General features: G+C 51.5%; 1 protein-coding gene and 1 pseudogene across 13 annotated transcripts in view; one reads left to right on the top strand and one right to left on the bottom strand.

The window, feature by feature from the left end:
* Window positions 1-7,579, bottom strand: part of LOC130830913 (uncharacterized) — a 109,258-nt pseudogene extending 101,679 nt beyond the window's left edge.
* Window positions 7,580-10,809: 3,230 nt separating this feature from the next.
* CELF4 (CUGBP Elav-like family member 4) overlaps window positions 10,810-25,414 on the top strand; it is a 295,827-nt gene continuing 281,222 nt past the window's right edge. For all 13 annotated transcript variants that reach the window (XM_057699751.1, XM_057699756.1, XM_057699755.1 and 10 more), the window contains exon 1: window positions 10,810-11,095. In XM_057699751.1, the coding sequence (XP_057555734.1) occupies window positions 10,810-11,095 (286 nt within the window). The remainder of the gene's footprint in view (window positions 11,096-25,414) is intronic.

The raw sequence follows: 25,414 nt of genomic DNA on the forward strand, positions 1-25,414 counted from the left end.
TGCTGGAGAACAGATGAGCTGTGCCCGTATAGGACCAAGGGTACCTGGTTCCAACTCAAGGGCTATAAGAGTTCAGAGTAGCAGAGACCAGTGCCACTGCAGTGGTGGGGGTGACTTTCCAAAGGAGGTGGCACTGAGCAGAGTCACCAAGGCAGGAGAGGAGTTGTTATGAAGAGAGCTGATAGCACAGCACGAGTTAAATAAGTGAGCCTAAGTGAGCCGTGGAATCAGCCAACCCGATTTTGAATTTTCACCCTGTCACTTCCCAGCTGTGTGACGCTAGAAAAGACACCTAACCTCTCTGATCTTCAGTAGCCTGATATGTGAAATGCCGATGCCTCCTATAAAGATGCAGAGAGGAGGAATTAAGCCGCTCTGGGGGCTGGGCAGCAGTAAGCAGCTGGTAGCACCACATAAGGGTAAACAAAGGCAAGGAGGCTTAAATGAGGACAGTGTGTGCATAAATACAGGGGTCAGAGGACGAAGATGACTGGGGACCGCCCCGAGGGTCAGGCCCCAGAAAGGTGGGGCACCCAGGATGGACGAGGGTGTGGCTGGAAGGGGCACCTCTGAGGCCCCATCTCTGAAGAAGCTACAGCCGTGGAGTTGGCAGCCCTGCCAAACAAGTTGTCAGACCAGCCCTTCAGAGCTTTCTTCCCATTGGTCCTGACTCTGATGGAAATCAGCAGGCCGGCGGTGCGGGCCTGGGCAGCGCAACAGACAAGGCCCTGGGGACAGCTTAAGTGGACAATAATTGCAGGTTATTATATACCAGGCTGCAGCCAAAAGCCAGGCAGCTATTAAGTGTGATTGGGAGAAATAATCAGGAGAAGGAGGATGGATGTGAGAACTGAGTTGCTCTCTGTTCTCAGGGCTGCTCTGAGGCCAGGGCTGTGCGGAAGCAGGAGCGGGGTAGGTGGGGGAAGGAGCCAATTTATTAGTATAAGCAGCCTACACTCCAGGAAGCAGTTCCTTGCCTCTGACCCTCCCTGCTTCCCAAGGTGTATGCAGAGCAAGAATTACTGTCCCCATCCCATAATTCAGAGATTAAGGTCCAGAAACGGAAAGCAGATGATCCAATCATACAGTGAGTCTTTCCCGAGTCCCATCAGAGCCCAGATTGAGCCTCTCTGCTATTTGACGGCCACGGAAGTGACTCCTGGCATGAAGTCCCATCAACACCCAGCTCTGCCCTCAGTGTGGGTAGATGAGCAGGGATCACCTCAGAACTGGGACTGGGAAGAGTATTTAAGACCCAGTGGGGCACAGATCTTTCCATGTGGATCTCAGTCAGGACAAGAGCAAGGAACTGGGAAATGCAGAGGGGGCAGGTTTATAGCAATAAGATTGGTTATTTCTTAGAGCTTTATATATTCATTAGATCCTTCTCTGGAATAGGAGGAGAACTTTATGCCTGTTTTCTAGATGAGGATACAGAAATCAAAAGCATTACATGACTTGTCCCAGATGAGGCAGTGATGCTGTCAAAGGCAGGGCTGGTGTGACAACTGTTGATCTGGGAGCTTGCAGAACACACTCCAGATCTGTCTATTGGGGAGGACCTTGGAAGAGGTAACCTTACTCTGTCCTCTGCCACCAGGCCAGGAGGACTTGGGATTTTATCCCTGGCCAGAGTTTCCCATTTCATCAGTACCAGAGGTAGTTCTTTCTTTCTGGGCCAAGGATGACATGAGGTTGCCCTTGTAAGATGTGTGGATCACACATTCCCAATCTCCCACCTCCCACCCCTCATCTCCTCAAAGCCCACAACTCAGTTTGGATACAAGAAGGAGGCACACTCCACCCTGAAGCACAAACACCATGGACATCTTCAAGGAGATTCCCACAGACCAAACACTGCCTTCCTTATTTCCTGCGGCAAGTTTTACAGAGACAGCCCTGAGCTGATGGGGACACAAAAGTGTGGTGATGGGCGGTGGACCAAGCCCCGACTCCTCCACACACAGCACCTCAGCAGACACCCAGGAAGGTCTGCACGAGGCTCAGAGCCACCCTCGGGTTCTGACAACCCGCCCCTCCCTCCCCAGCCAGCTCCCCGGCCCCGGCCCCGTACCTGCTAGCCCTCCCCAGCCCCAATCTGGAAATGACCCTGCTTTGGGTCACAGGAGAGCAGGAACCTCGCGCAGGGAGGGATCAATTACACTGTGACTCAGCGAGAGGGCACGGAGCCAGGGAGTGAGTCACAGAGCTTGCCCACCCTCTCCTTCCCAGGGAAGGGGGTCGGTCATGCAGGCCTGTGTGGGGGCTTCCTGGGGGGCCGAGGAATGCAGATGTGCGGGTGCAGGCTCCCGGGCAGTGGGGGGGGTGCTGCAGTGTGGGTCCTTCCTAAGCCTGAATAAGGTTGGCATCACTGAACTGCCGGGCTGGGAGAAACTCACAGGGCCCCTCCCTGACATGGGCTCCGCTCCCCCAAACCCCCTCACAACCACTCTGCACTCACAACCAGATGCTTAGACCACTCCCATCTCCCTAGTCCACGGGGAGGACCACTGAGGAGAAGCCCCAGTTTTCCTCTTCCTTAGAAAATCTCCATGTCCTGTTACACCACATAGTCTAAACACTATTTTCTGCTACGGTTTATATTTATCCCTGGAAAGGAGAGACTTAGTTTACTTTTTAATGAATACACTCATAATAATCACAGCTCACATTTAATGCACACCGGCTACGTGGCAGACACTGTATGTTTATTACCTCTTTTAGTAATTTATTACCTCTTTATGACAATCACATGCAGTGTCATCATGCCTCTGTTTCAGATAAGGAAACTGAGGCTGACCGCACACGTTATATAGCTGGTAACTTAAAGATCCGCCTGGTTCCAAAGTTCAAACTCTTTCTATACACAAGGCATGTACTATGCATATATGTACCAATAGTAACTTAAGTCATATACATATTTTAAAGCAATAAATACCCAGTTGTATTTATAGACTGTATTTCTTTAAATTTTACACAGTACAAAATTTATATTAATGTGTCTATTTAGTAAAAGACCAGAATTTATATACACAACCTTGCTCATACATTTTGGAAGACTTTAGAAACTTATTAAAAGAGGGATGCCACTTGGAAATTATTTGGTGGGAGGAGGATGGTTGTTGAAAACCTATGGCACCTCCTTTAAATATTCCTAGTGGCAGCAAAGCTTCATCCTTTGAATGTAGAAATGACCTACGGAAAACGGGCCCGGCAAAGCGCGCCTCCCACTCCGCACCTGCGTTGGGCTGGAGGTGGGGGTGATTTCTTCCTTCTTCGTAAACGCCCAGTCTTTACCTTCCGTGTCCCGGTGCCATTGATTATACTCTTCTGTGGTAGCGGCAGCAGCAGGTCAGCAGATGGTCAGTGAGTCCCCACCCTGAGTCCTATGGGCTCAGCCTGCTGCACATGCCGGCTCCGTGGCCACCTGCCACCCCGCGACACAAGCCTACGTCCTGCCATGGCCTCCACCGCCCGACCTGACTGCCCACGTGCCCTCCTCATCACACGCCCCTCCTTCTCTCTCCCCAGGCCACGCAGCCGCAGCCGGCTTGTCAAGCTCTTGACAGCACCCGGCTGCTGGGTGAGGGAGCAGGAGGGTCCACAGAGGTGGGTGAGCCTGAAGCCCCCAGGTAACAACCCTTTGAAGATCCAGCCTGGTGCAAATGTCCTGCAATCTCACCTTCCCTAGTCCCCGTCCAGTCGGGGTCTCCCTGTCCCCGCCCAGCCACCTCACTCCATGTCACCTGCACGGCCGGTGGCCACCGCCAGCCTGGCAGCCTGGCGGCATTGGGGAGAATTCAGATGAGAGCCCAGACAGAAGCTGTCCATCCAGCAACAGTCTCAGAGACATCGTGGCCACAAGAAAGCGACATTTATGCACAGCATTGGCTGTGTCATAAATACAACACACTATTTTAGTTTCTAAAGTGAGCCCAGTGTCTGAAAACCTCAGGGCTCGTGTACAATAAATTAACATAATTAAAAACTAATTAGTAAAACATCACAATTAAAAGGACTTGCTGCGGCAACACCTCTCAGGTAAGGAGGGGCCGCAGAGTGCCGGCAGCCGGTACCCAGGGCAGGCCCCAGGTAGAGGCGCTGATTATGCCCTGCCCTCCAGAAGGCTTTCTGCTCCCAGGAGCACCTTGACAAACAGTCATGCAGCAAGTGAGGGCACCCACTGCAGGGCCCCACAGGCCCCCGGCTGGAGGGGGGCGCACATCCTCCCCTCTAGGATGTGGGAGGGGCCTGGGCCCGCCCCTCAGCCACCCCTCCCTGCCCACCCATCGCCTATCAGTGATACTCTAACAATGCTGGCTGGTCAGACACGGATCTAAGTGCTTCACCTGCATCTACTCACTTACTCCTCACAACAACTTTATGAGGTAGCTGCTAATCCTCTTCCTATTTTACAGACGAGCAAACTGAGCCACAAAGAGATTAAAAAACCTGTCCAAGGTCCCAGAATTATTAAGTGGAAGAGGCAGGACTTGAAGTCAGTTTTACCTAAACACAGTTTTAAGCGCCTTCTTCTGTTGGACTGAGCTCTGCCTAGCCCGGGCTGATTCCTTTTTAAAAAATGTAAATTCTCTGCAAAAGATAAAGAGTTAATTCCTAACCCTTCAGCTCAAATAAGTTAGCTTTCTCTACACCTTTCTGTAGCCCATTTTGACCCTCAGTTTCTATTCTCACCCTAACAATTTTTACATGAGAACTGTGAGTCAGTTTCCCAGATACACCACTCTCTCCTCTTCTTGGATATGATGCGAGGAAGGAAAGGAGGATGGAAGAAAGGACCACAGTCTCCATCTTACAGAGGAGGAAGCTGAGACCCAGGAAAGCTATAACTCAGGTCCTCGCACTGAGTTCAGGCTTGCCCAGCCCACAGGTGGCATGTAGGATGCAGGATGCCCGGGCTGCAATTCCAGGTCCCTCTATCCTGCCTTTCCATTTCCTGCCCACCCTTGGCAAAAGTGAGGCAAAGCCCAGATTGGCATGAAAGCCTGGAAGAGGAGGCTGGAGGGCACATCCATGCTGACCCAAAGGCCAGAGACTCCCTGAAGCATTTCCCACCACTGCCTGAGCCCAGGAGCCCCCACAAGACCAAGGCCATGTGTCCCTGAGGGCTCAGCCAGCCAAGAAAGAAGCCCAGGGGTACCGGCCTCCCCAGCCCTGGCACTCATCTGAGCTCCAAGAGGCAGCTGTTCCCTTCTGGGGAGTCCCTGGGTTTCCCAAAATATACAGCATCCCACCCCCAATTTTCTTCTTCCCTCCAGGGGTTTGCTCCCACCACCAGGCCTGCTGCGGGCTCAGGACAGGATAGGGGAGCCCTTCAACCATGTATTCTGGGTGGCAGGAGGCTGATAATGTTACCTGGGAGAAGGCAGGCACTGTCTTCCTTTTCTTTCCCACCTCAATTATTGTTCCTTATATCACTAAACCTTCCCAAATTATTCAAGAACAGAACCCCTGGGCTTATGAAGAAGATAAGAAACAGCCCTCTGAGGCTGCCTTCAAAGCCTCATCTTGCCCACCCAACCCAGCTCCACACAGGAGCCTCCACACCATCACCATCACCCGAGAGCCCAGAGCCCCTTGCCCTCTCCAGGCCCGGCAGCTCCACCCACTGCCTCAACCTCTCTCCTCTCTTCCCAAGCTGACCCACCCCTTCCTGCAGAATGAGAGCAGAGCTCTCTCCACCAGCTGGCCACCCCTGGGTGGTACTGCCCACACAAGGGTCCCATGGCCCAAATCTCTGGCACCTTTCACTCTAGTCCTCGATTGGGTCATGCCTGTGTGCGGTTACTCAGCTCTCTGAGTCAGTCTCTTGGCCCAAAACAGCAAGCAAATGAGTCTCCTCCTCTCCAGCCTCCCCTCACTGCCCTCTGCAGGGCTAGGCAGAGCAGTCACTCCAGAAAGACTTTAATTGGAGGTCTGGTCTCTGTTAAGGTAGCCCCACGCAGATTGAAGCTGTTTTCAGCTGGTTCTCAACAAAACCTTAGAGACCCAGACACTTGTTGCCCTCCTAGCCCTAAGGCCAGGTGATCACCCCTCTCTCTGGCCATCTACCTCCTTCTGCATCCTGCCTTCACAAGGGCCCCTTTTTCCTCGAGGCTGCTACCCCCATCACAGATCACCACGCACAATTTGGATTGTTTTCCGTTTTCTCACATGTGGATGTGGAACTTGGAAGACATTTATCCATCTGTTGCCATTTGCGGTCTTGGGGCTTTTCACTTGGTATGACTTTGGTCTCTTCCTAGGCCTGTCCTTTCTCTGCTGCTTCCAGTCGGAGAGTAGAAGGGCTAGATCAATGCAAGAATGACTGAGCGGAGGTGCCTTTAAGTCAAGCTGTTGTGTGTGTTCCCAACTGCCTGTTCTCATCCTGGGCTCTGAACTTCTGGGAGAGTCTGCCTGGGGCCCTGCAGCTCCCCATTCTTACAGTCTGTTTGAGTGAATACAGCATTGCCCTCTCCCCAAGTCAGATTAGCCACTGGTGTCTAGAAACTCCTTCCCGAGCACCTATGTGTGCTCTTGCCTGTCAAGGGGGGCTGCCGAGGAGAGGATGGGCCAGATGACTTGGTTCCTGCCCTCCACCAGGTCTCAATCTAGCTGGAGAGAAGATTCACAGGCAGGAGAGCCAGTGCAAGTCTGAGGGTATGTGGCCACGGCCAAGGCTGCGGAATGTGGTTCAGTGGGTGCCAGAAGGAGGGGAATAATGGTGCCCCAGCTGGAGGGCAGCTGAGCACAGAAAGGGCTCCTCCCACCCTCTGAGGAAGAGGAGGAGCTAAGGAAGTGAAGAGCAGGAGGCAGCGGAGAGGCTGGCACAAGGACACCACCTGAGCCAAGATCCCCACCGCGCGGGGCTCCTTACATCCCCCAAAATGAATCAGCGACAAAATGTAAACCCCAAATGCAGGACAGCAAATAAGAAGCAATTGTCCCCAGCACCCCCTTCCATTTGCCAGCCTTCTCCCTCTCAGCGGATGGAACAATTGTGGCCATGAAGTGGCACTTGGGGAAAAAGTTTTAAATCTGTTTAAATGTCACAGTGAGTAATCCTTTGCCCCCATCGTCCCCTAATTACATTTCTCTTTGATGATTTAAGGTTTAAAAAAAATTAGCTGAAGTCTTTCTAGACTACCAAGGGCGAGGAGCCCAAAGCACCAAGCTAACCATGTTCCTTACTCTTTCCTCAAGGGTCCTACTCCTTTATGGCATTATGTTGAGACATCTGTCTGTGTTATTTTATCCCTAACACTCTGCTGTGACAGAGAGGTGGGAGCCGAACAGATCTCGCTCTGCGCCTTTAAGAGATCATGCCTTGGCAGAAGCTGCTTCTTCCCCAGAAATCTGGGGTTGGGGGGGGGGGCAGGTATTTCACCACACACCCTGCCAGAGAGCTGAAAGTTGAGGACTGTGCTACCCCCTAAGGGGAGACAGCCCAGATCCAAAATAAGCCACCGTCAGGTGGGAGAGAGGGGAGAGTGAGGAATCTTCCCTACGGGAGAAGGCGCTGCTCTCCGTAGCTTTGGGTCCAGGGTCCACAGGTGGAGAGACACTGGGAGCGGGCCATGGTGCAGGGGACAAAGGTGCAGCCCTGGAGGGAGTTGGAGCTATACCTCTCAGAGGAGTCTTTGCAGGCATCCGAAATAACCAGATCCCCCCTTTCAGTAACAACTCCACTCTCGCACTCACTCCTGCCCAGGGGCTTATTTATGTATTGGCTATTATTATTAATAATAATATGAATAATTAAACACCTGTGAATAATTTAATTGAACCTGGGGGGAAGGGGCTGAGATGGGGTCAGAAAGAAGTGGACAGTAACCCTCAGCTCCTCCCTGCGCAGATCCCTCTTTTCCTAGCCCCCCCTCAGCTCACTTTCTTTACTTCCCCTCGTCCTCACTTCACTTTGGGGGTGGAGGAGGCAGGGAGACAAAGAGACTTCAAGGAGAAGTTACTCTCCTAAACTCCCCTGTTAGGGCAGAAAATACATTCCACTCTGTTGTGAGATTCTGGAAGTGTCAATGCCACAAGATGATATTGGAAGAGGTGTTTTGAACAAAGTTATTGGCCTCTGCTGATGTGTCCTTTGGGAAGGGGGAAGGGGAGGTCTCAGCCCAGTGGGTGTACACACACACACACACACACACATACACACCGGCAAAGTGTGGATACAAACAGGGTCTAGGTACACATCCACACTGCGTCCACACAAGCACCCACAATTCTGACAAAACATACACACACATCTCCAAGCCACCAGCTCAAATCTTCCATGTATCTACCAGGGACATGCCGCCTTATTACAGCACCTCACAGGCACACCAAGCCCACAGCCACACGGCAGAGAAGCTCTATGTGTGTTTCTGTTCCATTCCTTCAACTTGGGCGTTTCTTAGACCGTCAGATAACACTGGATAATGTAAGCCCTGAACCGAGTTATGAATCAACTATACTTACACACGATTCCATCAAGCAAAGGCAGGAGTATCTTAAAATGAAAGGATGAAGTTCCACAGTTCTCAGAATTGTACTTGCTGTTTGGTTTGGGCCCTGGATCCTCAGGAAGAGGTGTCCCGGGTGGGCTCGGGGCCTCCTCGGGCCTCCTCCCGGCGCTGGAGAGCTCGCTCGGCGTTGTGGCTGTACCAAACGGGCTCGGGCTCGGTTTTCAAGCAGCTAGGGTCTCATTTCTTTAAATAAAATTTTAAACGTATCGTCTAGTAACGTCACGTAATTCGAGGGCAAGAACAGAGAAACCCAAAGCATCGGAAAGGGGCCGGTGGGGACCCGGCCAGGGTCACGCCAGCAGCTCTGCCCCGAAACCCGCGAGGGAGCGAGCGCGTTATTTTAATTTGCCCGGCTTCTGAAGCCGAGAAGAGGCTGCCCTGGAAACGCAAATGTGGGAGAGCATGGGGTGCAGGTAAACAGCATTAAAAGGAAAATCTGCTCTCCCAAGCCAAGTTCACCCCCAGCGTTCGCCCCCAGAGGCGGGACTGCTTGAACCCCGCTCCCGCGCCAGCCACTCCCTCTCCCGCGCAGCCGACGTCCTGGCCCCGGCTGGCCTGATGGGGACCCTGGCGGAGTCCGGGCTGGGCGGCTGGACCCTTGGCTCTCGCCCGCAGACGTGACCCCCAGCCTCGCACTTCTGGAGCGGGAGGTGCTGCAAACGAAGCCCGAGGGGCGCAGCGCGCGCAGCGGGAGTCTGGGTCCGGCCGCAGCCTGGAGAGCGATTCGGGGGCTTTATTTCTTTGATGGTGGATTTAGAAAAAGAAATTTTATTATTTTTTTCAATTTGAACCAGTAGAGCAGACAAGGGCAAAATCAAGCCAGTCCCTCGTGCTGGCTCGCCGCTCACCGCGCCCAGAACCTGCCTCCTTCCCCGCCGGGCGAGCGGGCCGAGAAGCCCAGCTCCTACCTTCCTCCCGCCAGCCGCCTGCCGGTACAGCCGCCGCGCATCGGGGCGGGGAGGCGTCCGGGACAGAAACACCCACCTCCAGCCTTCGCGGGCGGGCTGGGACGAGGGTCTGGCCCCGAATCTCTAAGCCCCGTCCCCCCCGGCTTGGCCCAACCGCTCCCCAGACCGGTCCTCCCCAGGTAGCTCGGGCGGCGGTAGATGCGGTGCGGAAGGATGAAGATTTGGGGCTGCTCTGGCAGGTTGGGGATGCGACGAGGGAAAAAGCAGAGAGAAACGGAGACAGAGAGCGCGCGAGAGAGAGCTCTTGTCTATAGATTTATCCACATAATATATATTTATGTAGCTTTTTTTCTCTCGACACTGATCAATGCGCACTCGGATCGCTGGGCGGACTTCCTCCAAGCCGGCTCGCTTTTTCGAGTCTAAATAAATAAATAAAGGGAACCAGATGGGAGAAAAAAAGCGCCCCTTCCACCTTCGCCGCCGCCCCGCCCGCCATCCTGCCTGTGCTTCGCCCGCCTGGCGCCCTAATAGAGCGCAGCTCGGTGGATAACGCTCCCCTACATACCCACACGAAAATGAAAACCAATGTTTTTAAAAAACAAAAAGTTGCACCTGCTGCTATTACAGAATGGACCCCCAAAAGGCAAAGAGGAGGCCAGCAGCCCCATTCCTAACTGGCACCCGCTCCCCTCGGCCGCCGGGCCCGGAATCTCAGCGCCTCCCAAAGAGCCATGCGCCTGGCGCTATTTATAGCCGGGGGCCGTCTCGGACCGTACCACCGCTGCTCGCCGGGGCCGCCGACGGGGGAGGCACGGCGGGGCCGGCGCCGCCCCACGCCGCCCTGCTCCAGGCCGCCGCCCGCCGCCGCGCGGAGCCCCCCCCCCGCCCCTAAATCTCGCCCTCTCCAGGCCCTGCGCCCCCCTCTTCCGCGCGCGCACACTCGCCGCCCCCACCCCTGGTCTGACTGGGAACTTGAACCGGTCCAGCCTGTTTAAACGGAAAGGACGGAGATCCTGTCTGTTCAATGTAAAAAAAAAAAAAAAGAAAGAAAAGAAAAGAAAAAGAAAGAAAAGAAAAAAAAAGAAAAAAAATCAGATCAGACCGAAAGAGAGAGAGAAAAAAAAAGAGAGAGAGAGAGGGAGAGAGAGAAGAGAGGGAGGGACAGAGGGGGGAGAGGAGAGAGAGAGCGAGCGCGAGCGAGCGAGGGAAGAGAGGAGAAAGAGAGAGAGCAGAGAGCGAGAGGAGAGCGAGGTGTAGAGAAACCGAGGGGGAGCGAACCCGAGTGTGTGTGTATGCGTGTGCGTGTGTGAGCGCGAGCGAGCTTGCGAGGGAGAGGAGCGAGAGAGTGCGAGCGAGAAAGAATAAAAGGAAAGATTTTCTCTATGTATATAAAGATGGCCACGTTAGCAAACGGACAGGCTGACAACGCGAGCCTCAGTACTAACGGGCTCGGCAGCAGCCCGGGCAGCGCCGGGCACATGAACGGATTAAGCCACAGCCCGGGGAACCCGTCGACCATTCCCATGAAGGACCACGATGCCATCAAGCTGTTCATTGGGCAGATCCCCCGCAACCTGGATGAGAAGGACCTCAAGCCCCTCTTCGAGGAGTTCGGCAAGATCTACGAGCTTACGGTTCTGAAGGACAGGTTCACAGGCATGCACAAAGGTGAGTGCACCTTTCCCTCCCAACTTTGCCGGGAAGAAGGAGCGGGCGGGCGGGCCGGTCGGCCGGCCGGCGACGAACGAGCGAGCGGGAGACGGCGCGAGAGGGAGCCTCGGGCGGACGCCGAGGAGGGAGGCGCGCGGGCAGCAGAGACCGGGACTGGGGTGCATGGGTAGCTGTTCGCCGGGGCAAGGCTGGATTTTGGACAAGATGCTGATAGACGCGGTTTCGTGGGGAGAGAAGCGGGAGCAGAAGAAGAACAGGAAGAGAGAGAGGATCGAGGGAAACCGGGGCTTGGATTTTTGGGTACAGCGACTTGAAAGATTGGGATGGGGACGGCCGCACCGGCCGAGCCCGGGACGCTGAGCAGACTGGCGGGCTCTCAGCCGGCAGGTGATCAAGGGTGCTGTCCATCGCCGTGGTGCTGAAAATACTAAGAGGAGATGGTCTTCTTCTCTGCTCCGGGCCAGAGTAGCAGAAGCGCAGCCGTCTAAAAAAGAAGAGAGGTGACAAATTCAAAGAGATATTTTTATTTCGCTGTCAATTTAACAGTAAACTCTCCCTGTCGAGCTGTGTGTCCGAATAATCCGGTTGTGGTGTGTGTGTGTGTCGGGGGTGGGGGGGGGGGGTTGGTTGTTTGAAAGAAAGAGGGACAAAACCTAAGGCAAGAATTAACAAGGAACCAGCCATCCCCTGGGTGGAGTGGGGGGGACAGGGAAGCCTGGATGATCCCCTCCTCAGGAAAGCAGGGCTTCGGGAAAACAAATCTGTGTGTGAAAGATATGCATTTTGGAGGGTGTATCCTAAATTATCCCAAACTCACCATGCAGAGAGGTTTATAGTACATCATTCCTTTCCCTTGAAGCAATCATTGCTAGTGAGTGCTTGGAGGAGGGGGAAGCAGAATGATCAAAGAATTAAAACCCAGCAACTTTTTAGGAAAGTGGTTGTGGGAATTGTCTGTAGCCTGCCTGTTTTCTCCTTGTTTTATTATCTTTAAGGCAGAGCCCCAAACAGGTTCAGTTGTAGAACGTGTGTGGGTGGCTGGTGGGTGACGAAATTAGCCCAGTGCTTGCTCCCTAACAGTAATGTATAGGATGTGCAGCGGGAATTAATCGGGGCTGAAGCTGTGTGGGCAAGTTAAATGCTTTCTGAGAGAGATTGATCGTCAGGCAGAGAAGGAGCACCACACTAAGGAAGTTGTAAGGGATGTGTATGGACGTTCCGTTTTTAATAAACAGTAGTGTAGAGAGCTGCTGAAGATGCTGTGTTAGAGCTGGTGGTTTTAAAGATGAAAACACACACGCACGCACACACCCACACACACACAGCGAGCAGCCTCATCCTTGGCCACAAATGGGCTATGAACAGAGCTGATCCTCCGGCACATTAGGTGCAGAGCGCGGAGCTGTCTGGTTCTCTAAGCAGCAGTGGTTTTCACTATCACAACCTCCCTCCTTCTCCAGCCCTCCTTTCATCCGAATACTAAGCAGAGCTCCAAACTCTTCGTAGTTGGAGTCCCAGAGAGCAGTTTTTATTGGCTTTAGCATCTTCCAGCTTGCCTGCTGAGGAGTAAATCTTAAAGTTAATGGCATGTTGAGTAGCACGAAAACACAGCAGAATGGAAATATACTGGGTTTGTTGGGGTGGGGTGAGAGTGGGGGCTGCAGTGGAGAGAGAAACCAACCTTTATTCAATATGGAGAAAATGTCTGTCTGTTCAGAAGAGAAACTGGAAAGGTGGAATGAGGAGGCAGTCTTCAAAATAATATTTGTTTCCCCTTTTCTCACCCTCCCTCTCAAGTCAACCGTATCACTGTAGTTTTTCCCTTTCCAATCAAGCTCCCTAGAAGCTAATCAAGGTTTGTATTAAACCTTTGTCATTTTAATATGTCCCCAGATTTTACAATAGCAATAATGAAAATTAAAAACCAGAGGTAGGGAAATCCTTTGCCCATCTTAATGATAGGTTCTTGTGGGGATTTGAGGTTTTAAAGTTTAAAAAAATCAGAATCCACTAGAGGCAAAAAAGACGGTTGTGAAGAACTGAGCTTCCTATGAGATCTGGGTTGGAGCACTTTATTTGCTTCTTTATTTGAAATGAAGATAATCTTAAACAATATTCCTTGGTTTCTTTTTGCGACCCCTTGCTGGTATCATTACTCTGTTTCTGATGTTTTGGGGGCTCCCTTGTATTATAGCAAAGATGTAGAATTATCATCTTTTGCACCAGGAAGGTAGAAAAGGTTAAGATATAGTTGTATCATATGTATCATATCATATATATGCATACGCATATCTGGCCAGGATTCCTAGGACAAGCAAAACTTCATTTTCTAAAAATTCGTCCCCTAAACTGGTTCAGTCAGGGGCAGGCAGGCCCATTGGCTCTGGATTGCTGGGTGCCTCGTTGTCAAAGCTCACCCTTCAGAGCCTGAGCATATATTTTTCCCTATGAAACTTCCTGCCTCTCCATCCCTCAGATTTTTATAGGCAAGGTTGGGCCACAATGTCCCCAGCAGTACCTAGAAGCTCTGAGAGAGCTGAATAAATGAGACAGTTTCTGAGGTCTGGTTTATTCAGTGCTAGAAGAGTTTGAACTCCTCCTTCAGTGATACAGCCTGATTTATTAGCTAATCCTGATAAAATAAGCCTCCGGCCACCTTAAAAAATTACTTGCTTGCCATTGGTGATTAATTACTGTTAAGTCAAAAAGCATGATGAGGCTTGAAGAATGAGGGTTGCATTTAGCTTCTAGATTTCCCCCAACTTTAAATTATACCATGAGGCTAGGGGTAGAAACATGCCTTTGTTAAGCCTGGTTTCAGGGTATATTTGTGGCTTTTTCTTTCTCCTTCTTGAATTTCTAACTTCTAATGAATCATACTGGGATAAAATTAAGAGATATGACAGGACACTGGCCTCCAGTGTGGATGGAATATGTATACTATTGGTTAGAAGAAGAAGAAGAAGAAAAATAAGTAAAAATTAAATTAAGTGTATGAGATTTCGGATGGATATCCATTTGTTGGCGACCTGCCATTTCTGTAACTAAAGAAGGAAAGAGTTCTAAGGGTTAATGGAATACCTGCCATGCGTAGAGTGAACCTTAAAAGGCAATTACTCCAGTCAAATTGGGAGTCTGAAGGAGGGAGTAGGTGGGTGTTGTGGAGCAAACCCAGCCTTATCAGAGAAAGGCTGTTGGGCTGGGGCGGCAGAAAATAGCAATTGTGGACTGGGGTGATTATTGTAAAGGTAAATCCACCCCCTGGAGACCAGAAAACAAGTGGGCAGGGGGAGATCTGGGTGCTAGGCAGAGACAGAAAGAAAGGAAAAAAGCCCAGAACAATTTGAAGAAACAACACCTAAGGAAGAAAACCCAGTTTAATGCAAACTCTCCTGGCCAACTCAGTCTCCTTTTCTCCCCCACTAGAAGCACTTTGAGAAAGATTGCTTTCCCAGACTCCAAAGGGAAAGACATTGTGTTATTGATTAAAGAAGAGAGAGGCAAACTCCCGGGGTAGCAGCAGAAGTGAACTGAGGACCAATTTTGCCCCTTCCTGTAGAATTTTTCTCCCTTGGAGAAGGAAACAGGTCACCCACTAGTCTAATTCTTCCTTTCTCTCACTTTTTATTTATTTCTCTTTTGTTCCTTGTATTTCCTGGAGAACAGAGGCAGTGACTGAAAATACATACACACACACACACAGACACACATAGTCCTGACTGCTAACACACATATACACAGTTAGTGAACCACACATGAACAAGCTACAATCCATTCATAACTTTGGTCTTGTCTATCAGGATAGGAGGCAGCAAAGACTGAGTTACTGGGAGACGTAAAGACTAGTGCTCTCTGGATAGTCATATTATAATGCATTATCTTTGAAGTCATTTAAGTCCAATTTAAGTGGTATTTAGTATAATATTTATGAATTAATGTAATCTAAACATAGGGCTGTCCCCAAAGGTTTAAACAGCCTTTACTACTGATGTGTGCTTGTTCCCGGAGTCTGCGATGCATTTTAATCTAAACAGCCAAGTCCTCATCACGGTCCCTCTTGTTAATCAGTCAGAACAGATCTGTGGGCTGGATAACCTCTCTGCATTGAGATTTCCCCCTGCTGCATGAAGAAAAATCTACTCTACTGGCAGCCCCGGGGGGTCCCAACCCGGGAGCCACAGCCTCAGGGATGTCAGCCCCTCATGCTTTCATACTACATTCAGAGGGAGGGAGGAGACAGAGTAATGGAGCCCTCTGTGCATTGAGCTCCAGAGAATATATGGTTTTGAAATATACTCATCATCAGATGCACAGCTTCTCATTTCAGTGGTGTCTGAGTAGGAAATTCCTCAAGCCCCTTGATTTGGGTACAGCTGGGAGAAAGGGAAAGGGCAAGGGTTATGATTATGTGTGGGTGATCTGTGACCATCTTCATAAAATTATGTCTCGTATTTTTGTATAAGATGTAACAGTTCTCAGAACATCGAGTTTATGCCGCTTGACTTTAGCCGAGAGAGCTGTTGGTTTTTTTTTTCTTTCTTTCCTGAGATAGGTGAATTAAAGCTAGTGAGGTTCTATCTGATTTCTGTTTTCAAATGAGTCTAAGAGACAGGGAAGCCAAAGTATCATCATGGGCATCCGCTCAATTAAGATGAACTTTAAAAAAAATACTTGGAAAAATAAAAATTCAGTTCTGTCCAGGGAAAGACACTAGCAGAATGGCTGGACACACACCTATAGCTTTTAAAAGAAAGATTTGCCTTGTGAGACAGAGATATGGAAAATGAGATAGCTATAATAAGAAAAGAAGAAAAACATTAAAAAAATGTTTCACTAAAGAAAATTAGCGATAATAATTGTTGCAAAGTTAAAATAAACCTAAACAACAGGCCCCATTGAAAAAAAAAACTCCAAATTCCAGATGTTGATAAGTATTCTGCTTAGGAGCAAAGAAAAAAACTACTGGGGAATGATTATTTAAGACGCTGGTAGTTATTTGCTGGTTGTGCATGATTTCATTTATCTTTTAAACAGACTTCCCAAGAATCAACACACACACACACACACAGAGATAAATTAATATGCATATGCATCCGTGTGCAAGCATGACTAAGCGCATCCCACACATATGGGAACCAGGGCTGCCCTAAATTTTACTGCAGTTCAACAGGGAGATGTTAACACTCTTTCCCCACCCAACTCAGCTTTAATGGGAATTCTAGATTGGGTTGAAAGAACCCCCTTGGCATACTTTCACTCTCTCCACCTGCTCCAGTTGGCTGATGTTTGTGGCTTCTCAAACAAACAAACAAAAAAAAACCAAAATAAAACAAAAAGAAAAGCTTTTCTTGAATGAAGTCAGAGCTTAAAAACAACCCAAAGGAAAACAATTACAAAAATGTATGTTATAGATATGCAAACGTCCCCTCCGTTCATGCCTATTGTAAAGTTTTCAGAGTGCTTTCAAAGAGCTGATTTCCGGGGCGTTCCTGATCCCCAGTGATCTCACCACACTCCATCAATGGGAGCAAAGGCCCTGGCTGTCATTATCATCCTCCTCATTATTATAATTTATAGGCCAGGATGGGAGAGGAGCTTCTGAGTGATGCCTGAGGAGATATTCAAGACATCACCTCTTTGGTTGAGAAAAGAGCTGGTCTCACTTGGCTCTGATGGATTTGGGAAAAACACTGCTCCACTCACACCTTCCACATTACCAGAAGGTGGTCAGTTTCCAAACCAACCCAGGAGGGATCTCGTTGGAAAAGATTTGGAATGAGTACTCCGTAGAGGAGAGGAAGATGCAGTAGAGAATGAGGCCCAACATCATAGGCAGAAAAAAGGAAAACTGAAAGTTGGAAGGCCAAAATGCCAGCCGGAAGCTGGGAGCACTGGTTGACAGTGGCTGAAACTGCAGCAGCTTCTGAACTTGGAAGGGAAATCCCATGTGACATGCTGAGAGAAGAGCTGGAGGGTGTGAAAATCTGTGTGTGTCTCTGGGTACTGGAGGGTTGGGAGAAGGAAGATGCTGCAGCCTGCGTGGGTGTTGGTGAGAGAGAGAGAGAGAGTGTGTGTGTGTGTGTGTGTGTGTGTGCGCGCGCGCACCCGCACGCACCCGTGCGTGCAGGGAAGACATGACAAATTCAAGTGTCATGGAGATGATGCTGGGGATAGTCTCATCTTGCAAGGCTATACGTGTGATCAGGGAGATGGTTGATGGAGAAAAGAGGAGAATGTTGCTGTCCTTGTGACTATGTACAACCTCCACCTTGGAACTCGTGGCTTGGATTTGCCAGTGATCTAAGTTCCAGTGTGGAGATGTGCTCTTGTTCATCTGCTGCACTCATCTCCCCACCCAAAAGTCCAAGTTGGGGAGAGGGTTCATCTCCCCTCACTCATCATTCTTCAAAGTCTTGCCAACTTCTGCTCACCTATTGACTCATTTTAGAAATGACCTTCCATCCGATATCTGAGTGGCCAGCCACAGAGCCCAGCTCTCTGCAGAGATCACTCCCTCCATGCACTGCATTCCCTACCCCACCTGCTGCCCCTTGGCATCCCCGTCCTACTTTTCTCTTGTAGTGTTTTCACACACACACACACACACATAGGACTCGACTGAGTCAATCAAGCTAGGCCCTGGTAAGCAGAGTGCTGCATTTAGCCTGAATGCACGCAAGGGTGGCAGGGACTTGGTGGCCCACCTTTTGCTCTCTACAAGGAAATCGCACCCACTTCCTTTACTTTCACATTTTCTTCAACCCTTCAAATACACGTACTTTCCAAGAATCACAGGAAGCACCTAATCCTGCCCAGATAGCCTGGAGGGGGTAACAGAGCCCCCAACTTAGTTGGAGCCCCTTTATCATGCTCTTCCATCTCCATCTTCTCTTCTTCCTTCTTGCTATTTAAGATGCCCTGGAAAACCCCACAGTGGGTCTGGAGAGAAAGATCCATGTTCCAGTTGGTGACGTGAGGGTGTGGTTAAAGATGCCAGAGCAAAAGGACAATGATGGGGTAACAATGGTGGCAGAGGAATTCCCCAGTTGATGTGCTTGCCCGAAGGGCTTTCTCCGTCTCCACTTATCCTGTTTCCAGTGGCCCCTGGATGGGTATAAAGCCCACGCCACAGCTCTGCCCACAGAAACCAGCAAAGCAGCCAGGTGGGCAGCCCCAGGGTAATCGCCCTCCTTTCTCAGTCCCCCGGGAGCAGAAGGGGATGAGTTCAGGAGCATGCAGTCACAGGGCTGCTCCCCCTCCGCTTGCTCTGCCTTTGGTTTCCCTTATCCGCCCTTGTATCTCCCCTCCAGCGTGAGCTGACTGACACTCAAACGAAGCGATTCCCAGCAGCTCAGCTCAGGAACAAATCCTACGTGGCCACCTGCAAGATGTAAATAAATGGGTGCCCTCATGGAGACAAACGTAGTTCTGGTTCCATGAGGATGGAAAAGCCAAAAATATTGATCAAAGCTCAGGAAAAAAAAAAATTGATCATGAGCTAGCCTCTAACAAGTGTTTAACTGACAGAGACTTCCGAAGGCCGGCTCTGGACAGTGCATAAACTGACCGCGATGTTACTTTATTGCCATACATTCTGCTCTCATTAATTAATCACCTTTCTTAAGAGCGGCTCCAGATCAAAGGTTTCTGGATACGTGACAGATCTTACTAACAAAGCCCCCCATGCATTAGGCTATCGCACTGCTCACGGTGAGGCAAGCGACCTTCCTTCCCATTTTCTTTCCTCTTAGCTGTGGCTTCTTCCTCTTTGTGAAAGACGAACAGATCTTCCTGCCAAGCTGCTCTGTCCTGGGATGAGGATGGTGAGGGGTGTCGCCCACTGAGGGCATGGCGCTGCCACTCCACAGCTGTTTCTAAAATTACACGACTGAGACTTGGTTCACCTTCAGATCTGTCTGGCTGAAATGGGGAGTGTCGATAGAATAAAAACAGAGTTCATGGAAATGCAAAAGACGAGTGTGGGGTGGCGGGGCACGTGCACAAGCGACTGTGTGCACATCCACATAAATATTATGGGGTCGATACATTTCACATCCACTGCCCACACCTCTTAACTTCTCCCTCCTGTCTCTCGAGCACCTGTGCTACTGTCATATTTCACTCTGAGAAATGCTCGCAGCTGAAGCGTGCATAGATGATGCTATATCGAACCACGCCATTGTTTGGATTTGGTTATGGAGTCCGGGTACCCACTGAAGGATGGTCCTCACCTGAAGTAGGTGGTGCCTAAAGAATCCACTTCTCAAGATGTGACAGGAACCTCACTCTCCAGAGTCCCCAAAACCTACAAACTGACAGGTGACTTACTTGAAAGCAACCCTTGGAGTCATTCTGGGCAGATTTGAATGCCATACGTGGCTGTTTGTTCATTATTCTAATTTAATGATGCAGTCACACCTAATTAATCCATGTCTGGTTTATTCATACACTATGTCTGAGGATCCAAAAGACCTCTCTAGCTAGCTGGCTTCCCTTTCCAGGGGCGAGTGAGGGGGCTCCCCCGACAAGTGAGCATGTCTGGGTCCAAACAGGAACAGATCACTGTAGACAGATCTGATGGAGGCCCTGTCCCTGACACCAGTGCCCATCCACGTAGGATAACAGCAATCACAGAGAGACTAGCGATGAGATCTGCGTGCACACACGTGTGAGCACACAACGCATGCATTCTACCAGGGCAACCTTCTAGTAGGCAACGGGCCACACTCCCAGTGTGTACAAAACAACAGGGCCCTCTGGGATGTCAAGCATTTCTATGATTGGGAGTTTCGGCGCAGACGGTTGTGAGGCTGAGCTGAGTCAAACTCCCCTCTCTGGTCTAAAGAAAGCCAGATACATTGCTGCCGCTGCACAGTTAAAAAGACTGAGGCTGGGAGCAGCAGGGCCCCAAAGTCCAGTCTGCAGCGTGGCCGTCAGCGGACCTCCCCCTGGCTGCTTCTAACCAGAACGCTCCCAGTGAGTGCCGCCTCTTGCCTGGCAGGTACGTTGAGAGAACGAGGCATCAACCTAATAATATCCTTATAAAGCCAAGCCTCCTGCGCTAGTCCTAGGAGACAAGAGGCATCCAGAGATCAAACACTACATCACAGTGTATTTGTAGGCACTCTCTGATTCTGCTACCTCCCTATAATGCTCTAATTGACTATTTGATCAGCTCTAAAAGGGCCAGTGTTCAAGACAGACTCACACACATTCACACACTCACATACACGTGTACATACACACATACACACACCACACAACAAGCACATGCATGCAGACTCTCTCTTGCACAGGGCACCATACCCACACCAGCTCATCCAACAAGGGTAAATTTGCACAGGGGATGCTTGAAGGTGAGTGAAATCACACACCTAGGATTGTACATGCCCTTCCAGTAATGGGCTTATCAATACCTCTTAAAGAAATGTGACAGCCAGCCCAGAGTGATTCAGTTGTGTGGACAAAGGTCAGCATATAGATATCCATTATTAATAATATCAATATCTTGGTTGACCAATATAACCAGAAACTGTATCATGTCGCTGCTGATGGGCAAGTCTAGGAGGACTCCTAGGCAATAGCAGGAAATTATGCCCATGTAAAATTAATCATATTGACTGGTTCTAAGAATACACGGAGAGGCAAAGATGTTGAGAGCACTTGCCATGGTGGGAAAGGGGGACCTTGTTCCCAGAGGCTCCATGGTCTTGAACCCTTGGAAGGAGCCCAGGGAGAAGGAGGTGTCTCTGGGTGACCGACAAGAACACTTTCCCTTATCCGGCCTCTGCTTTCCAGTGGGGTGAGGTGGAGGAGAGGTGTTCTCTGAACAGGAAAAGAAAGAAATAGGATCCCCTAACCATTATCCACCCAACATATCCATATCTTTTTGTCAAATCAATACTTGGCTTGGCTTGGCTTGGCTTGGTCTCACCGGCTGGGGCACAGAGAGCATCCTTGCACCCGCATGTGAAGAGGTCTCTCTCTGAGGGGTGGTGTGAGCCTGAAGCTATATCCCCAGGCACCCGGTGGGATATTGGCCCCCAGGGGATGTCAGTGTGCACACTTTGCAACTTAGGGGTCCCAGGAAGAAAGGCACCCAATCCAATCAGTCACATGATTGGGTTCTTGAGACCAATGGAGCCAGAGGCTCAGGGTTTTGTCTTGTCAGTGTTGTTGGTGGGGCTGGAAAGGTCTGGACTGTAGAAGGTCATTACTCACTGAGGCTTGCCTCCAGGTACAGTGAGCAGGAAGAAAAGGAGGACCATGTGTCCTTGGCCTTGGAATTGCTGTCCGGCACGTCCCTGGCCTCTCACGGCCTTTCCTGCCGGAGCCCAGCTCAGGCTGTGCCTGGTCCTCCTTGGCCACCCTGGGCAGCACCTGGTCGGCTGTTCTGAGGGAGGGGTGGACAGCAGAGACTCCAGTGGCCGGGGGCTTGCCAGAGAGGGAGAGAGGGAACAGAGCTGACAATTTGGATCATTCTTTTCTCTGTTCCCAGAGCCTGTGAGGAGGAGGCAGCTGAAAGGGAGACTGCCTTAGAGGCCAGGTTCCCTGGTGAGGTGATGATGGACCTTAGGAAAGGAACCGCTAAGGTGCAGGGGAGATGCCTTTGATGTAAAGGAAGGAGAGGGAATGATCCCTGTGACTGGAGTGGGAGCCCTTGGGCCTTAGCAGACAGGCCACCTGCCTCCCCCTCTAGGCCTCAGGCACACTCAGAGCCCAGCCAGGCGCTTACACCCAGCCCTCGGGACCAAGGGCCTTGGGGAGTCTCTGCTCCCTCCTTTGTGCTGATGGTCCAGCCTTGTTAGCCTAGGCTACCTTGGACAGTTCCCAGATCTCTGGACTTGCCCACCACCCCTGCTTCCGGGCCTAGACTAGGCGTGGCCACAGAGGTGTTTGGGGAAGGCATGCATTCCTCGCCCACAGAGCTGCACATCCCCTCAACCCCAAGGCCTGGGTCTAAGGAGCTCTAGGAGAACAGCCAGAAGCCCAGAAGCTAGGCCCCTCCTGTAGACCGTTTCCCTACCTTGGGGAGGGGCCCCCAAACTGTGCATGTGGAGGGGCTCCCCTCTTCTCCAGCGGTCGCCTGCCCTCTGACGGTGAGAGGGAGAACTTCCTACTCTCCAGCCTGGCCCCTGAAGCCAAGGCGCCGCACCTCCTGCTGCAGTCTTGGCTAGGTGTCCAAACCTCTCCTGCTGCGCACCACTCCTTACCCCCACGGGACAGGGGGGCACTCCTCTCAGGCATGGGAGCCCCGTGCAGCAATGCGCTGCGTGGGACCCAGAGCCCAAGCCTGGGGCACCAGCAAAACAGTGCTAACATGAAAGGAGAGAGGAGAATCAGAAAATCCAGAAAGTATTGTATTTCAGTGTGTGTGTGCGTTTGGTTTCATTTCAAAAATGAATAATTTGTGTACGGTTTAGTATGTGTTATTCTTCATTCCATATGTTGGGGCACCAGAATCTTTTCCATACTGAGGGGACTGACATGGGTCCAACTCCAATTTGCTATATCCCTCAGCTTTTGCAAAGGACTCTCCAACTGCCCCAGAAGGTACACATGCACACTCAACCCCATGCCTGACAACCTGGGTGTGGGCACAGGATCGATTGGTTAGCAATCATTTGGGACACCCACCACCCAGGTCCAGCTGAGACCCAGGGCACTGAGCAGAGTGCGGTAGGCCATCAGAGTGAGAGGCACAGAGCAGGAGAGCCACCAATGGCTTATTTCGAAGCTTCATTTTCTCTTGCAGTTTGTAAAAGTCTTTTTCTTGAAAACTGAGACCTCCTCTTTGCTCTCATCTTGATTATTTCAATAAGTAAATTATTAGATTCATTTTAGAGTCAATTCTGTTGTCATTGTGTTGGGCAGGTTTGAAAATCCACTGGAATGAGGAGTAAAGGGTGAGGCCTGGGGCTGGAAGGGACAGGGCAGCTGAGCTGGTCCCCAGAGAGATGCGAGGAGCGCAGATAACCGGGTGGTGTCTCGGTGCGGAACGCGTGCCCGGAGCCGGCAGTGAGCAGCCACTCCACAGACTAGGTCACAGTGGCAGAAAGCTGGACGAGAGGGGAGAGACAGGAGCAGGGGCCGAGGTGGCGGCCACAGAGCTGCGGCTGGGAGCGCCGGACTCCTGTTTCCTTCTATGTGAGACCCCATCTGTGAACTCACACTGTCTCCAAAGCCTTGGTTTGTTTCTCCTGAGTTTCTCAAGTTTCTCAGCAAAACATTAACCCTGAAAGTTCTGACCTATGTCATTTGAGCCAGGCTGGCCCACAGCAAAGGCCACACAGCCCCGGGGGGAAGAGGGTCTCCCAAGAATGGCAAAGGCAAGAGGGTCCTGCTGGGGCAAGAGCAGGGGAGTCCTCGACCCAGCTGCAGTCAGCATCTAGGGCATTCCCCTAACCAGCCCCATGTGGACTGCAGGGTCCCATGCCCACCCCCATGGGGCAGGGCAGCCTTCTGCAAAGCAGAGAGCAAGTTCAGCATTCCAACCTGATGGGGAAGACACACCAGGAGACCAGGGTAGGATGGGGCAGAAACAGGCCTCCCTCAGGGAGGCAGATTCACCTGCGACTCAGGTGCCCTGAGGGTCAAGTTCTCTCCTCGGAAGGTGGGGATCCAGCATCACCACCGCAAAATAACTGGATGTGCTAGGAAGCAGCATGTCCACAATGTACGCCTACCCAATGCGAACGTCCTTTATGTGGAATGAAGGACCCCCCCCCAAGAGGAGTAATCAGACAGGGGTACCAGCTGCCTGCCCAGGGGACTTGGCCCCAGGCTCCCAGGGAGAGAGGGTGGCAGAATCCAGGCTGGGTCACGGGAACAAGGCAGAGCCAAGCCGGGAGGCAGGCTTGCTGACGGCCTGCTTGTTTTGTTTCGTTTTGTTCCATTATGTTTCGGTTTTGTCCCGCTGCAGTGAAGTCTCATTCTCAGGCTGATGGATAAAAGAATTTCTCACTTTGAATAAATCTGCACCCACCACAGGCCTGGCTGAGGGAGAAGGGGTGGGAGCAGGGGTGGGTGGGTGGGAGCAGGGGTGGGTGGGTGGGTTGCAGATGTGTCTCAGAAAGATGGTGACACACGTAGGACCTGCAAGGACAGGCCTCACCTGCTTTGGGGCTGCAGTGTCCTTCAGCTGTCCCAACAGCAGCCCACTTGGGCTGAGAAATTACTCATGGAATATTTCGACCCGTGCCCATGTTCCCTGTCACCTAGGCAGGCATCCAGACTGTCCCCACAAGCTTACTCAGCTGAACATCCCAAGAGGTAAACTGGGGGTTCCTAGAGGTGGGAAGGGCCCTCTGCCCTTCCTCCGTACTGGCCCCCAGTGCAGGAGTGGCTGCAGGCAGCCAGGCAGTGGGGGACAGCGTCTCCTGGGGTGACGGTGGTCTTGTGGCTGGAGGAATCTTGGCAGAGCCCAGGAAGAACCACTCTCCGTGTGGACCACACACCCGAGCAAGGGGACCAAGCTCCCCGGGCAGCCCACTTACTGCAGGGGAGCAGTTGGGGTGCTTGCTCCATCTCTGGGAGAGAAACGCATCCCAGAGGAGCAGGAAGAGACGAAGTGTCCTTAGGGCCCTGAGCACAGGAGTGTTTGTGACCGACTTTACGGGAGGGAAACTTCCCTCCTTCAGACCTTCCACAGAGTTTGACCCCGGCATCTTCCCTGACCCCTGGGATTTCTCAGCGGAGGAGCAGAGCTGGGCGCCTCACAGAGCTGGAGTAATGGCACATGGACACTCCCCAAAGGCACGTGGAAGTCAGTGACCTGGCCTACCAGTGCCCTCCCAGGTCACTGTCACCCAGCCTCCTCTACACTCCCTTGTCCCCTCCAGGCCCCAAACCCCAAGGCTCAGGGCTTTCAGGGGACGATGGTCCCCAACCCAAACGACCCCCCTTTCCCATCCTTCCCATGTCCTGCCCCTCACTGATCTGACAAATCACACAGGGCAGATGCGTCCCTAGCGGCTAATGGACATTAACGCGTTACCATCACTGGTGACACGTGCCTCATACAGGGACCTTTTACAGCCCGGGCCATAACCCAAAGAAACATCTCTAACGGGAGTATTTCGGGCACAAGCCAAGCCAGAGGGAGACACCGTGAGGCTGGGAGGCCTCTGGCTGCTCCCTGGGCATGGGCCTGCGTGGCCTAAAGCTATGTGGCCAGGACGTGGACGTGGACCTCCCCCTCCCACGCCGCAGGACCAGAGGAAGCAGGCAGCAGAGGGGCTGAGCCCAGGCTTGTCTCCCAGCAGGGCCGGCGCACCCAGGAGGCTGCCAAGCCAGAGGTCTAATCAAATATTAAAC

This window comes from Hippopotamus amphibius, chromosome 11, assembly GCF_030028045.1.
Source record: "Hippopotamus amphibius kiboko isolate mHipAmp2 chromosome 11, mHipAmp2.hap2, whole genome shotgun sequence".
In the NCBI taxonomy this organism is placed as follows: Eukaryota; Metazoa; Chordata; class Mammalia; order Artiodactyla; family Hippopotamidae; genus Hippopotamus; species Hippopotamus amphibius.